General features: G+C 39.8%; 2 protein-coding genes across 5 annotated transcripts in view; both read left to right on the top strand.

The window, feature by feature from the left end:
* klc1a (kinesin light chain 1a) overlaps positions 1-4,342 on the top strand; it is a 30,390-nt gene extending 26,048 nt beyond the window's left edge. For 2 of the 3 annotated variants that reach the window (XM_020106727.2, XM_020106728.2), the window contains exon 16: positions 1,147-4,342. In XM_020106727.2, the coding sequence (XP_019962286.1) occupies positions 1,147-1,212 (66 nt within the window). In that variant the 3' untranslated portion in view covers positions 1,213-4,342. The remainder of the gene's footprint in view (positions 1-1,146) is intronic. The other variant, XM_020106729.2, reaches the window with a different exon arrangement.
* Positions 4,343-5,056: 714 nt separating this feature from the next.
* On the top strand, positions 5,057-13,286 carry zfyve21 (zinc finger, FYVE domain containing 21). 2 transcript variants are annotated; one of them, XM_020106736.2, is made up of 8 exons: positions 5,061-5,230; positions 7,107-7,157; positions 7,801-7,969; positions 8,690-8,765; positions 8,897-8,988; positions 9,281-9,334; positions 10,104-10,234; positions 10,641-13,286. In XM_020106736.2, exons 1-8 carry the CDS (start codon positions 5,105-5,107, stop codon positions 10,674-10,676), a joined length of 735 nt encoding a protein of 244 aa, XP_019962295.1. In that variant the 5' UTR covers positions 5,061-5,104; the 3' UTR covers positions 10,677-13,286. The 2 variants fall into 2 exon arrangements, with proteins under 2 accessions (XP_019962296.1, XP_019962295.1); XM_020106737.2 differs by lacking the exon at positions 9,281-9,334 and having other exon boundaries at positions 5,057-5,230.
* Positions 13,287-13,549: the final 263 nt, after the last annotated feature.

The raw sequence follows: 13,549 nt of genomic DNA, 5'->3' as shown, positions 1-13,549 counted from the left end.
CATCTCTGAAAAAAAAAAAGTTCTGATGTTTAAAACTGTCAAAAAAAAATGATAAAATTAGAACGAGAAGAATATTTTACATCTCTGTCGTCCAGAAAAGTAAAAAAGAAACTGAATGAAGCTTTTTACAGTTAAATTTAGTTTCATGTTCATTGAGTCGTGTAAACTAATTATATATATATATATTATTTTTACAATTTGAAACCTTTTTTAAAGTTTTAAAACTTTTCATAAATTCTTTCTTCCAAATGACAAAGATCATCTCATCAGGAAATAAAACATTTAGCTTTGGATATTTTTATTACCTGTTAACAAATTTAAATCTTTATCTGAAGTTTATAAACTAAAGGAAAAGAAAAAAAAAAAACACCCTGAATTTGTTGATTCATATTTTCACAGTTTTATAAAATTATCTTCAAACTCTAAATTTTCTATCTTTGATTAAATTCCCCAGGAAGGTTTTAAAGAACTCCTCTCAGATACTTTTCGACCTGGTCTTTTCTCTCACGTCTTTATAAACTGTCTGTCCTCCGTCTCAACGATTTGTCTTCGTCACATTTGTCACTAATTAAATGACACTAACTTCACACTGTCGATATTTTCACTAATCAACACAGAGACTGAACGCAGATGTTGATGAGAGAAGGAGCGGCCCTGTGTCCAGATCACTTTATTAGGAACACCACATGAAGCCTGTGTAGTCGTTGGATGTTGAAACTTTCCTCCGCTTCGTGTCGACGTGACGACTCACAGATTTTTATCAGCTGCACATTCACACAGTTTCCTGTTCGACCGCATGACAAACAAGTTTTAGATCATGTGATCACTCTGTGACGTGGATCATTCTTCTGCAGGGAAGTTGTAAAGGCCGCGGTTAAAGAGGGACAAACGTGGTCAGCGACCACGGACGTGTTCGTTCTGGTTGATGATTTTAAATCAGTGTTGTTACTTTAAAAACGTTCACGAGCTCAGATTTGTCACATGGCCGTCCTCAGACTGTCCATCGCTGCTGCTCCTCTGTTCAGCCTCTGTCTCAAACACTTGTTTCCAATCATCAGCCTGAATCCGAGCAGAAGAATTCTCCTCGAAGTCAGAATCCACGTGTCGGCTCTTAATCTCGTTTCCCTCTCGCTTCATTTCCTCCAGGAACGAAATAATCGTCTGAGAAAAAGTCGCGACCTGAGCGCCAGCCACACCGACCTGGCGCGTTGAAGGTGTTTCGACGAGGTTGAGGGGCGGAGCCTGAGAGGTCACCGAGGTCACGAGACTCAACTCCCTGCGCTGCGGCCAAACTTCAGCCCCTCCCCCTCCTCGCTGTAAATAGGCGTTGGCAGACGCTTCTCGTTTCCTCTCGTCAAACTTCACTCGATGTTCAGGTTTAAATCTTTTCTGCACTTTCACAAGTTTGTGGTGTTTATTTTTTTTCATCAGTGCAAATGAAGAAACGGGAGGAAAATGAAAATCCACCATTATGACCTGAGTGTTTTTCATCTGTCAATCTTTTCTGTCTATTTTATTTTCGTGCGTTTACTGTACGTGAGTCCGTTTTTAATCGCAGAGTTAATAATTTCGTTTTTTGCTCAGTGATCTGTATTTTCAATTAAAAACCCTTCAGGACACTCCTCTTTTGAACCTGCAGGGGGCGCTCACGTCTCCTCGAAGCTGTTTTTCCTAAAATCTTCCATCACGTGTCGACTGAAGATTTTGCTTCTGACGTCTGAAGTTCTATGTTTACATTTGGTTCTTTTTGTTGAATGATGTTTGATTTGTTTCTCGTCGTTTCGCTGCTTCGAAGAGTTCGTTTCTCTTTAACTTCGTAAAAATCCTCGAGATCAGAGTCGTCGCCCACGACAACTCGTCTCTGTCTCTCAGAGACAAAGAGGCGGAACCGCGGATTCACCGAACGGAGGCCGGCCGACGCCTCCTCAGGACGGAGGCTGTAGTTTCACACACTGACTGCGAAGTTAAAAATACGTTTACACGGATGTTCCAGATAAAATACTCCAGACAACACTTTACCTTCAGAGAGAAGTTGAACGAATCCAACCGAAATAATCACGGATCATTTAAACACAGTTGTTATTATGCAAAAATGATTCCTGAGTTTTTTCAGAGGAGACTTTAGTTGCAAATTTAAAATCTGTATATTTGCTTTTCACCAAAATAAAAGCGTCTGATCCTCCTGAAGCTCGTTGTAACTAAATAGATTAATAGTTTAATGAAAATTAAACGCAATAAACCAGCGAATCACTTTGACGTCATTAGAGTTATTTAAAACTGGAATTTAATGTAAAGATGAAAAAACAGTTCTACAGCAGGTGAATGAAAAACTCGTAGATTCAACACAAACCAGACGACAAACTTCAACTGTTGAATAATTTCGAACGAGTTTCCTTAAATAAAGAATAAACGTTGTGGTTGAAACAAGGATTTTAAAAGTAACTTCAGACGAAACCTGGATTTGATTTTTATCTTGTAAAAGTGATTGAAGGAAGTTTTCAACCAGTGACGACGGATTTGCACTGAAAATACCAAACTGATAAAAACACAAACCAACAAGAAGTCCGTTTATTTTAACGCCAAAATAATCAAATCAGATTTGCGACTGATGCATTTTCTGAATTATAATTTGTTTTTCTCTCGAACGATAGTTTTTCGTGCAGAAGTTTGACGAGTGTGTAGATTTTGTCAGGATTGTGCAATAACTCTGACGTGACCTTCATTTGATCAAAACTAAATCTCTTCGCTGATTCTGATCTTTAAATCTGATGACGATTAACTGACGTCTGAACCGAAGCAGAGATTTTAAATGAAGGAATCAAATCCAACACGTTAGAACTATTGTTTATCTCCCTTCTCTTCTCTGAAACATTTTCTGTCTCCAAAAATAATAAATAAATAAAACCAATATGAAGCCCTCAAAATGTAAATATACAGTCAAATCCCAGGAGATTCAATAACTTGAATATTATTAATAGTTATTTTTTTTCCTTCTGTGCCTGGAATGATTTAGTGATTTTAGAATTCAATCGGATTCTTTTTCTTCGTGAGGATGATTTTACTGACGAGTGGAGTGTGTTGACTGTTGATCAGTCTGCTCATCAACCTGCTTTTTTAAATCTCTGTTGTCTTAATGTAGAAGTTCTGCAAAGTATCGAGGCACATAACTGAAAAACCTTTCGCGGTTCAGACGAGGCGGGTTCGAGCAACGAGCAACAGTTTGAGCAGCGACGATGAGGCAACAGTGATGAGACCAGATCTTATTCAGAGGAATAATTATTTTTTATAACGATTTAAACTTTATTCTCAGATTTTATTTTGCAGCTTTTAGAACGATCGTGGTTGTTAAAGTTTTTTTTTTTTTCTGCAGTAACATTTCTGGTTATGTGATAATTCAGTTTGTGAACAGAACTGTGTCGTCTCACACGCCGTTGCACAACTTAACGTCAAAGTTGCCTCAAACTGTTGCAGATCCGAAGCTCATGTCGGGAAACTTACAAGCGACCGGAAGGAAAGTGAGAATCTTCAAACCAGATTTAAAACTCCAATCATTTGTAAATGGTGATTACGATGAGCTGAATGTAAAGTTATTCATTTATAAAAGCACATAAACCTTTCGTTTGACTTTGTGTGATTTTGTTTCTACGTGTTGTGGATTTTAGTTGCTCTGTATTGACTGTGGACCATGTTGTTGTGTGGAGCTTTAATGTGGACGGTCGGACGAAGTTTATCCAGAAACCGGGATGAACGATAGTTTTATATTGGAACGTAAACACAGCGCCCTCTATCTCCCCCATGGTGAACTGCAACAACAGTGATGGAACTTTAACACCGGCTACATACGTGATATTTCCTCGTGTGTATTAATTTTGCAGGTTCACACAAATAAAGGACCCGAATCTTTATTTATTACATGCGTCATTACCATGGCAACACATTGGCTGCTGCACCCTCCTCGTTTACAGCTCCACGAATCACAAGCTCCCATTTTTTATTTTTTATTTTTCTGTGACGTTAGAGTTTTACAAAATACAAAACGTAGAATTTTTCTCTCTGTGTTCGATATGAAATAAAGCCGTCCTGTGTTTTGACTTTGTATTCCGGGTGAGACTGGTCACACGTGATGCTCCCACACGTGTAGTCACATGTAGCGTGTGCTGGTGACCTGCACACGGAAACACACACGGAGTAGAAACACAAAGTTTGAACACATCTCATCTTAATATTCTCACCTGAGTCATTTTTTGAAATCTCTGGTTGTGAGGATTTTTTGACACGAGCAGTTTGTCCCACAAATGATTGTTCATAACTGGATTTGAAGAATAAAATTTTGTCCAATTAACGACTCTGAAGTTATTTTTAATTTCATCTTTAAACTGTAGGTTTATTAATAAAGGAAGCGTCTTCTACATTACCGACCTCTCTGTTCACACTCAGTCGATCAGTCAGTTGTTTATAATTTATGAAATTTAAATGTTTTAGTAAAAAGAAAAAAATTACAAAACAGTCAGATAAATGTGGTGGAGGAAAAGTATTGAGTAGTATACAATAAAGGTACTCAAGTAAAGTACAATACAGTAACTGAGTAAATGTAAACGTGTTGCATATATCAATGTAAAAGTAAATATAATATATTATATTTTATTTCATTATTAATTTATTTTACACTATACAATATTATATTATATTGTGTTGCACTATAGCGTTTGATATATATATTATAAAGTGTATTATATTTTTTTATTTGAACATATTTCATCATATTATATTCACTTTATCATATAATAATTTACTTTATTTATTCCAAGTGTGTTTTCCTGCAGCAGCTTTTATTTATTTATTTATTTTATTTTATTTTATTTTATTTATTTTATTTTATTTTATTTCATATTATTTTATTTAATTTTATTTATTTATTTTATTTATTTATTTATTTATTTATTTATTTTCTATTGTTGTAAAAATCTAAAACTCTCCGCTCGGCCCATCGCACCACGTGACGTGATCTCTGTGCTGCGGTTGGTCGCCGCGCCCGTCGCTCAGGGAGCGGAGGGGGCGTGTCGGGGCGGCAGCGGTTCGGGGAGGAGTCTGCCGCAGAAGGAAAATGTCCGCGGTGCCTGACGGGAAGAAGCTGGTCCGCAGCCCCAGCGGCCTCCGCATGATCCCGGAGAACGGAGCCTTCAGCTGCCCGTTCTCCCTGGACGAGCCGCGCTGGGTCCCCGACAGAGAGGTGAGACAGGCGGGGGGAGATTCAGCAGGAACACCGAGGAGCCGCCGGAGCTCCGAGCAGCTAGCTTCAGTACACACCGCGTTTCCGGTTCGCTCCTTCACAATAAAACACAATGAGTCCCGACAGAGACGGCAGAAAAATTTAGTTCTTGTTTAGCTTCTCTGGCTCATAAGATGTTTTTTATTTTCGTTATCAAGAAAATTACTAATTGATTTTCACGCGCTTCCACTTCCTCCCATTGTGTGAAAATGAAGCCAAAATCACCCGGGTACGGCCGCCGCCATCTTGGACCAACCCGTGTGTTGAGCTGCTGCGAGGAGGCTCCACCCACACGCTCGTCTGACCAATCACGTGTTTTAATGTCGTCAATAAACTGGTGAAGACCGAAGTTATCGGGAACATGAACAAACATCAGCATCACGAGAGCTAGCTGACGTGACAGAAACCATCTGTGAGAAAACATTAACTCTTTTAGTTTTGTCCACGTCTCATCTGTTAACATGGAGGAGGTGGGATTTATGATCTGCACTACAGTCAGCCACAAGGGGGCGATCCAGATGTTTTGGCTTCAGCTGTGATATCGACTTGAGTATTTATTCAGCTGCACACTAAGTTTTAAACAAGTTTACTTTAGTGCGACAGTTTGATGATTTTTTTATAAATATTTGGTTTATTTGAAAAACTTAAAATCTTCTTTATCAAATTCCTGGAGCAAAACACTTGTGGACACATTTTTTTTTCTATTTGTCTCAATAATTTCCATGAATTTTAAAGTGCGCTACAAATTATTATTATTCTAATATTCAGTAAAAAAATCACATACAATCCTGTTACTTATTAATACTCTGATATTTGTTCACTCTCTGTTTTTGACTTCAATGAATTTTCACGTCAAACATCATCATCATCATGTCCTTGGTGAGAGGACCTTTATTTTGTTGGGTGTGTAAACATCCTGTCCTCTGGGCTGTGTGTCAGTATCTTGGCCTCTGGTCTGACAGTGAAGACACACACACACACACACACACACACACACACACACACACACACACACTAGTTAACCAGCTGGTTCACAGATGTAACTAGTTGTCAGAAGCAGTTTATCTTCGTTAACATGATGTTGTTCAGTGTGTTCGCTCACAGCTGAGCTCGCTGCTCCATGCTAACTGTCTGTGTGTGTGTGTGTGTGTGTGTGTGTGTGTGTGTGTGTGTGTGTGTGTGTGTGTGTGTGTGCGTGCGTGCGTGCGTGTGTGTGTGCGTGTGTGTGTGTCACAGTTTAATCTCAGTTACTCATTAATTCTCTGAACAACATGAATCGGATGTTCGTCATCGAAGTGAATCTGCTTCGACTCTTCAATGTGTTTTTCAGCTGTAAAATAAATTAAATCACATTAATGTTGTTTTTAAAATCAGGTTTATGAACAAATGTAACTGAACTTTACATTAACCATCAAATATTCACATTGTTTCATCTGTGTTTGCACTTTTACACTTTGCTCTACAATCACACACCGAGCCTGAGTACTTGTATGTTGTGTACTTGTATGTTGTGTACCTGTATGTGGCTTTGAGTACTTATTGTGACCTTGCAGGACCGATGGTTACAGACTCAAACGTTTGGGACGTCTCTCTCTACGTAAATAAAGTAATTTAAAGTCCCTCCACTCAAAGGTGGGCGCCCAGAGACGTCCCCCATCCTCTCCTTGTCCGTCCCTTTTATATACGGTCTATCCTCTGTCCACGTCCTCGACTGTGACCTCATGATTGAAACAGACGGTATCAACGTACAGCGGTTGATGTGTTTTCAGCTGCTGTTGAATGTGCCTGGCTCAGCATGTTGTGTAACTTCCTGTTTTTCCTCTCTGTCCGTCCTCAGTGTCCGAGATGTATGCAGTGTGACACCAAGTTCGACTTCATCAGAAGAAAGGTCTGTTTCTGTTTCACAGCACAAGTCTCAGAGACGTCTGACTCCGCAGAATAAAAGAGACAAGTTTTACACAAGAATACAAAACTTTATCCTCCGCTCTTCTTCTGCTCATTTATTCTGGCGTGAAAGTTCATCTCAGGCTCCGAGGTGACGTCCACAGAAAAACCATCTGGTTAAATTACAGTGATCAAGTGACGACACTGGAAAACAGACTAAAGTATAATACACTTGATTGAATGGAGCCTTTCGAGAAACCAAAGTACACATTACAATCTGTCATGAATAAAAACACAGACAGTTGAATGACACCAAGCGTTAAAATCAGATGAGCAAACACCTCGATACAAACAACACGAGAAGTTAAACTGTCCTGATCTTGACGATTGTTGAATTCATTTTCTTCCTCCTCGATTATTAAAATGCAAATGAAGTAAAATAATTTGGTCCCCGTGTTTTAGACGACGTGTAAAGAAGATAAATAAACGTCTCAGTCGTCGCCCTGATGTTTCGTCTGATGCACCAACAACACAACTCACTGTTAAATATTTCAGCTGATTGTTTTTACGCACATTATTTACTTGACACATATATTAACTGTAAATGTTAAACCAACACGGTGGCGTTGACTGTGTTCTTCCTGCAGCACCACTGTCGGCGCTGCGGCCGCTGCTTCTGTGACAAGTGCTGCAGTAAGAAGGTGGTGCTGCCCCGCATGTGTTTCGTGGACCCGGTGCGACAGTGCGCCGAGTGCGGCCTGGTGTCGCAGAAAGAGATGGAGTTCTTCGACAAGCAGCTCAAAGTTCTCCTGGGAGGTGAGAAGGTCAAACTGTGTATCATTATTTTTTCATTCATTAGTTTTCATTCTGTTGTGCTTCTTTTTCTTTATTCTCTCCCGTCCTGTCTTTCCTTTTCTATTTGGTAGAAAGACAGTTTCCACCGTGTTTGCTGCACATTCACACAAACTCAGTGTTTGAGGCAGGAATCTTGGTTAAAAGTGACTCATTGACAAATCATTTTGTTTTGACGTCATTTCCTGTTTAACGTTGAGTTATTAGATTTATAAAGAAAACCTCATGAACGCTGTCACGGTGACTCACATGACACAGCGCTGCACACAGGAAACAGAAACACAATAGAAATGATGTGATAATCTGTCAGAGCTCCCCCTCCCCCTCCTCCTCCTCCCCCTCCCCCGCCCGCTCTGATAATCTGTTGTGTTGTTGTTGAGTGTGTGTCAGTGTGTAGCTATAAATACACAACAGATCCATCAGCGGCCTGGAGCTGCAGCAGATGACGGGCTGAGTGATGTGAAGCCTGCAGCCTCGTGATTTATTGATGAGGGATTTATCAATATCTGATGAAGAGAAAGAGGAAAAGTTTATAAAATGTTTAAAGCAAGAAACTGTGAAAAAGTAATGAAAAAAAAAATCAGTTTTTCTCTGAATGTTCGATACTTTAAGAAGTTTAGGAAATTAATCTGATAAATCACAACTTTTGCAGAGTTGACTTCATTGGTTTCTCTCTGTTTCCAGGCGGCACTTTCCTCGTGACTCTGGGAACGTCAGAGAAGTCTGAGACGATGACGTGTCGCCTCTCCAACAACCACAGGTGAGTTTCTTCCTTAGTTTCCATCAGACGAATCAATAATCAGATAAAAACGTGGAGTGTTCTGATTCTGATCATTCCGGTCTGAAAGCAGCTTCAGAGTCAGATTTGTGTTTCTCTGATCCAAACGTCAGGTATCTGTTCCTCGACGGTGAAAGCCACTTCGAGGTGGAGTTGTCTCGGATGTCCAGCATGCAGATCCTGACGGACGGGACGAGTCCAGGAGGTGAGACTGATCCTGAATCAGAAACATACATGTAGATAATGAGTTTAGATTAAATGTTGTTGATGGGTTTGATCAGCTGTTAGACTTTTTATTAAATATATAAAATAAACTCTGTGTAAATGAAAACTGAAGAGCTGCTCTCCTCCTGTAAATTATTGTGATTGTCTTTTTTTTCTTCTTGAAATGGATCCACTAACAAACTGATGATTTTCTTTGTGAACACTGAAACACTAACGGTTTCTCCTCCGCCGCTTTGACTCTGACGATGTGACTCTTCCTCCTCTGGACTCAGAGAATGACATTCACACTTACACCAGTCTGCTGGACAGTCACTGTGTATCTGAAGGTTAGCTGTGGTTCACCCCCCTCGTCTTTTCAGTGCATCCATTCATTCCTCCACATCTGGATTCACCTGTGTTCACATCTGTCTGCATGAAGCCGTCTGCTCCCTCTACAAGTAAAAACGACAAAAAGCCTCAAATGCTCATTTCCCAATTTTCAAAACCCCAAAATACTAAATTGATAATAAGGAAAAAATCTCTTTTCTGCATCGTGGAGATTTCCCGTCAGTAAATAAAGTGAACGTGTCGTCTTGAAGAGGAATCAAACCAAACGATGATGTTGCTTTTGAGAAGCTCTTATTCTGAAAGTTTGCATGTCTTCTTCTGTTTCCTGCCTCCTCTGTGTCTCATCTTGTTTTCTGACATCTGCATCTGTTTGTTCGTGCATGAATTCATCTCTTCGGGGTTCGTAATTGATTTTGTTGAGGCTGAGCGTTTGTGTGAACGAGACTTTCATCAAACAACCTGCAGCTGAAAAGCTTTTCTCTGTTGTTGGTTCTTTCTTTAGAAACATTCACTTTAATGTGACGGAAGAAAAAAACATGTCAACATTAACATACAATCGATCAGCTGTTTGTTTGTTTTCCAATCAACAAATCGATTAATGAACTAACTTCCAGCTGTAGAATAAATGTTATTTGAAAAGGAGGCTCACAAAGTTTATTCTTAAACCTCTGTGTGTGTGTGTCTTTGTGTGTCTGTGTGTGTTTGTGTGTGTCTGTGTGTGTTTGTGTGTCTGTGTGTGTTTGTGTGTCTGTGTGTGTTTGTGTGCAGGAGGGACGTCACGTGCCAGTGGCATGTTGCTCCATTACAAGCCGATGGGTTCTCAGGACGCCCAGCAGCTCCGCATGGAGGCAGCGGACGACAAGAAGGTGGCCTCACTGTGGTTGGCTGCAATGCACAAGGTACAGTTAGTTAGTTAGTTAGTTGGCTGGTTGGTTAGTTAGTTAGTTAGTTAGTTGGCTGGTTGGCCCACAATGGCAATAAATAGTCTGCATTTGTTTTTCTGACATGAACACAACATCTTTTATTAAATATCAACTAAAAACTGTTTGATTCTCAACAAATAAAATCAGTGACTCATCAGAACTGAAGGAAACTTAAAACCTTAAATCTTCTCACGATGTTTAATAAAAACTCGCAGGAGTTACATTTACGTCTTTAACTTAAAAAAATCAACGAACATGTAATTCACCCTCGAGATAATAAATATGAGACAGTCCAGTTGAAGCTGGATTCTAGGATGAAGGATGGAAACCTCAGTATCCCCGTCCTGCGTTAACATTTGTTTTTTGTGCGTCGTCTCCACAGGCGGCCAAACTGCTGTATGAAGCTCGGGACCAGTGACGTGCAGAGCGGCTGCAGGTCCGACCCTCCAGGCAGCACACACCCAAGTGTTTTGTCCCCGTCTCACCGGGGGTTCGGTATCTTTTGGATTTTTATTAACGCCGGTTCTGATTCTGCTTCTCCGCCTGCTCCTCGTCGGTTCTTGATTCTTATCAATGCTAATTTTTTCAAACAAAGAAATGTTTATAGAGAAAAACAAACTTTATTACCTCTTTAACCAGTACGTCATGTTTACCACACGTAGGCTGATTGTTCTTTATTTTGCATTTTGCTTTATGATTTCTGATTTTGTGCTGCCGCCTGTCTTTGCCAGGTCTCCCTTGGACTTTCCTGGTTAAATTCAAATGAAGTACATGAATCAGGGGAAGCAGCATCAACGTTGATACACAGAGGTGTAGCGGCTACAGGATTCTGTCTCACTTGTTCGTCACAGTTGGTTTTTTTCCATCTGTGACGTTATTATTTCATTATCCATTTTTCACAACGTCAGAAAGTTGTTTCTTGGCGACACAATAACTTTATACGCTGCTTTTAATTATCTGTGTGTGTGTGTGAGGGAGGATTTTATTTCCCGGTAGAAGTGATGAGACACTTTGTGGATCCCCGTGGGGACGTTTTTGGGTTGTTTTTATTTTCACGGACCTTCAGCAGAGCCCAGATCTTCCAGATTAAACGGTGTCGCTCAGAGGTTGAAGGACAGATCCACATTAAATCCCTTTAATGAGGAGAGAAGAGAAGCCAAGTGTGATTTACTTTGAAAATATTTCACTCGGCAGCTGCGGACAGAAAAAGAGCGAATCATTCACTTGTATTCACGTGGCCTGAATGATCATGTAGCTCTGGATGTGGAGACAGGAACTCTTGAAAGAAAGGCATTCTGGGAAATCCTCTTAACAGAAGCAGAAGCAGGAAGAGGAAACTTTCAGAATAATCCCTGTGATGCAAAGAACATCACAGATTAATTCACTTTCTGTAAAAAACACAACGTCAGGCGGTGGATCTTTCCTTTAATCGTCCGACAGTTGAGACAGCTGAGTTTTAGATTTAGATAATTAAAGCGTTCAGGTGACTCGTTAACGTTTCCAGTATCTTTTCTCTCTGCTACAAGTATTTACACATTAAGCTCTAGAGGAAGCGACAGATTCTTCACTGGTTCTGGTGAAGAATAAACACAGTAAATGCTTTAAATGTAGTTTCATGTATCGGAAGTTTTGTACGAGCTATTTTGTTTAATATTCCTACTTTAACACACGTTGTGTTCGTACTTGTGTAATTTTTTAATCTGAAGTATGACGATAGTTTTGTAACACTTGTACACGCCTCTTCCTTTTCTCCTTTTCATTTTTTGTCCTCATCATCGTGCAGAGCCGCAACCAGGACGTCAAATCGCCGGCGTCCATCGACCGGTCACGCGTGGTTGAGTAGGAAGGTTTGTGAGTTTGACGGGTTGTTAGTTGTGCTTCCGAGGAATATTAAAAACACGAACCTAGTGTTGGCGAGATGGTGAAAGTGTGAATTAAATATTAGCCACAGCAAGAAGGAGATTCATTTTGTGCTGCAGCTAAAAAAAAAAAAAGCCATTTTCAGAAACTGAAGAAAAAACATTTTATCTTGAACATGAAGTCAATTTGTGGATTTAATAGATTCATTCAAGATGATGCAAGATTGTAAATTAAGCTCAAGTGTTGGGACACGAAAAACTCAACTCCGTTTTTGGCTCACGAGATTTTATTGACCTCCGTTCTGTTAAACTTTATTGAAAGTGAACATGATGAAACAAACTCCATCTGCAGAGGGAGACCATTGAGTTTAATTGACAACCGTAAATCTGATCTAACACCTGAGTGACAAATTATAAATGTACAGTTTAGCTTCAGTCGCTGACTCTTGGTGCTTTATTTAGCCGCGATCACTTAGCGCCACTGACGTTTTTGAAAATCCTGCCTGCACCTGTGTGTCTTCCCTTCCCGTCGCAGACCGGTTTGTCGGCCTTCGTGTCACACAGAGTGAAAACTGCTTCCTCCTCCTCCACTTTGTTACGTAAAGTTTATTTTTATATGCTGCTCACCTAAGAATTGAAGTCACGAGTTGTCGTTTGGTTCGAGGCTCCAGATCGAAGATGGAGAAGATGGTGAGGTTTCGAGTGAATAGTCGGGGTTTGATGATGTTTATCCAGTTGTGTAGGTTTGTTCAACACAGTTAACGTCTAAAGATTCTCCTCCATCGCACTTCTGTCTGTTTGTGGAGATGAGTGTGAGGGCTGCACAGTTATGAGAAGTTCTAATAATTATAAAATAATTTGAATTTAGGTGAAATCTGAAATTGTTGCATCTTTTTTCTTCAAAATTTCAAAAAGTTTTATAAGAAATACCCAAACATTCCTAAAGCAAAGTTGGATCATATGGGACTAACTGTGCAGCCCCTCTGTTATCTTCACAGTCTCTGTTTGCACCTGTAAAATCACCAAGTTAGTATTTGTACCCATGACTCTGTGACTGCCACCCTGTTCTCTGCCCTTTTCATCCCACGTCTTGTTTTATTATTCTGAAAATGCTTCACTTCACCTTTCGTTGGATTATTCTGTTGAGAATAAAATGAAGTGTTTATATACGTTTGTGTGGTTTTTTAGTCTCATTTGGAGGAAGGAGAGAGAAACGTGTCGCACCTCCTCCCTGTCAGAGAATGAATCATCAGCTGATCCTTGTGATAATCGCTCACCAACAAACCAGTTCCACTTACAACTAACGTAAAGCAGATTTTAAAAACAGATGAACCACATAATAATAATAAGAGACTGGCAAAAGGAAATACAGTAAACAACATGGATGCAATAAAAAAAGGTCAATTAAATGAATGAATGACCATTAAGAGAA

The sequence above is a fragment of the Paralichthys olivaceus genome, chromosome 12 (assembly GCF_024713975.1).
Source record: "Paralichthys olivaceus isolate ysfri-2021 chromosome 12, ASM2471397v2, whole genome shotgun sequence".
In the NCBI taxonomy this organism is placed as follows: domain Eukaryota; kingdom Metazoa; phylum Chordata; class Actinopteri; order Pleuronectiformes; family Paralichthyidae; genus Paralichthys; species Paralichthys olivaceus.
Note: the sequence above shows the minus strand (reverse complement) of the source record. Positions and strands in the feature narration are given on the sequence as shown.

What these genes read in the sequence shown, in the direction of transcription:
- zfyve21 (XM_020106736.2), top strand. Translation starts at nt 5,105, where the DNA reads ATGTCCGCGGTGCCTGACGGGAAGAAGCTGGTCCGCAGCCCCAGCGGC. An exon ending in GCTGGGTCCCCGACAGAGAG is followed by an intron (nt 5,231 to 7,106) that starts GTGAGACAGGCG and finishes GTCCGTCCTCAG; the next exon opens with TGTCCGAGATGTATGCAGTG. An exon ending in CGCCTCTCCAACAACCACAG is followed by an intron (nt 8,766 to 8,896) that starts GTGAGTTTCTTC and finishes TCCAAACGTCAG; the next exon opens with GTATCTGTTCCTCGACGGTG.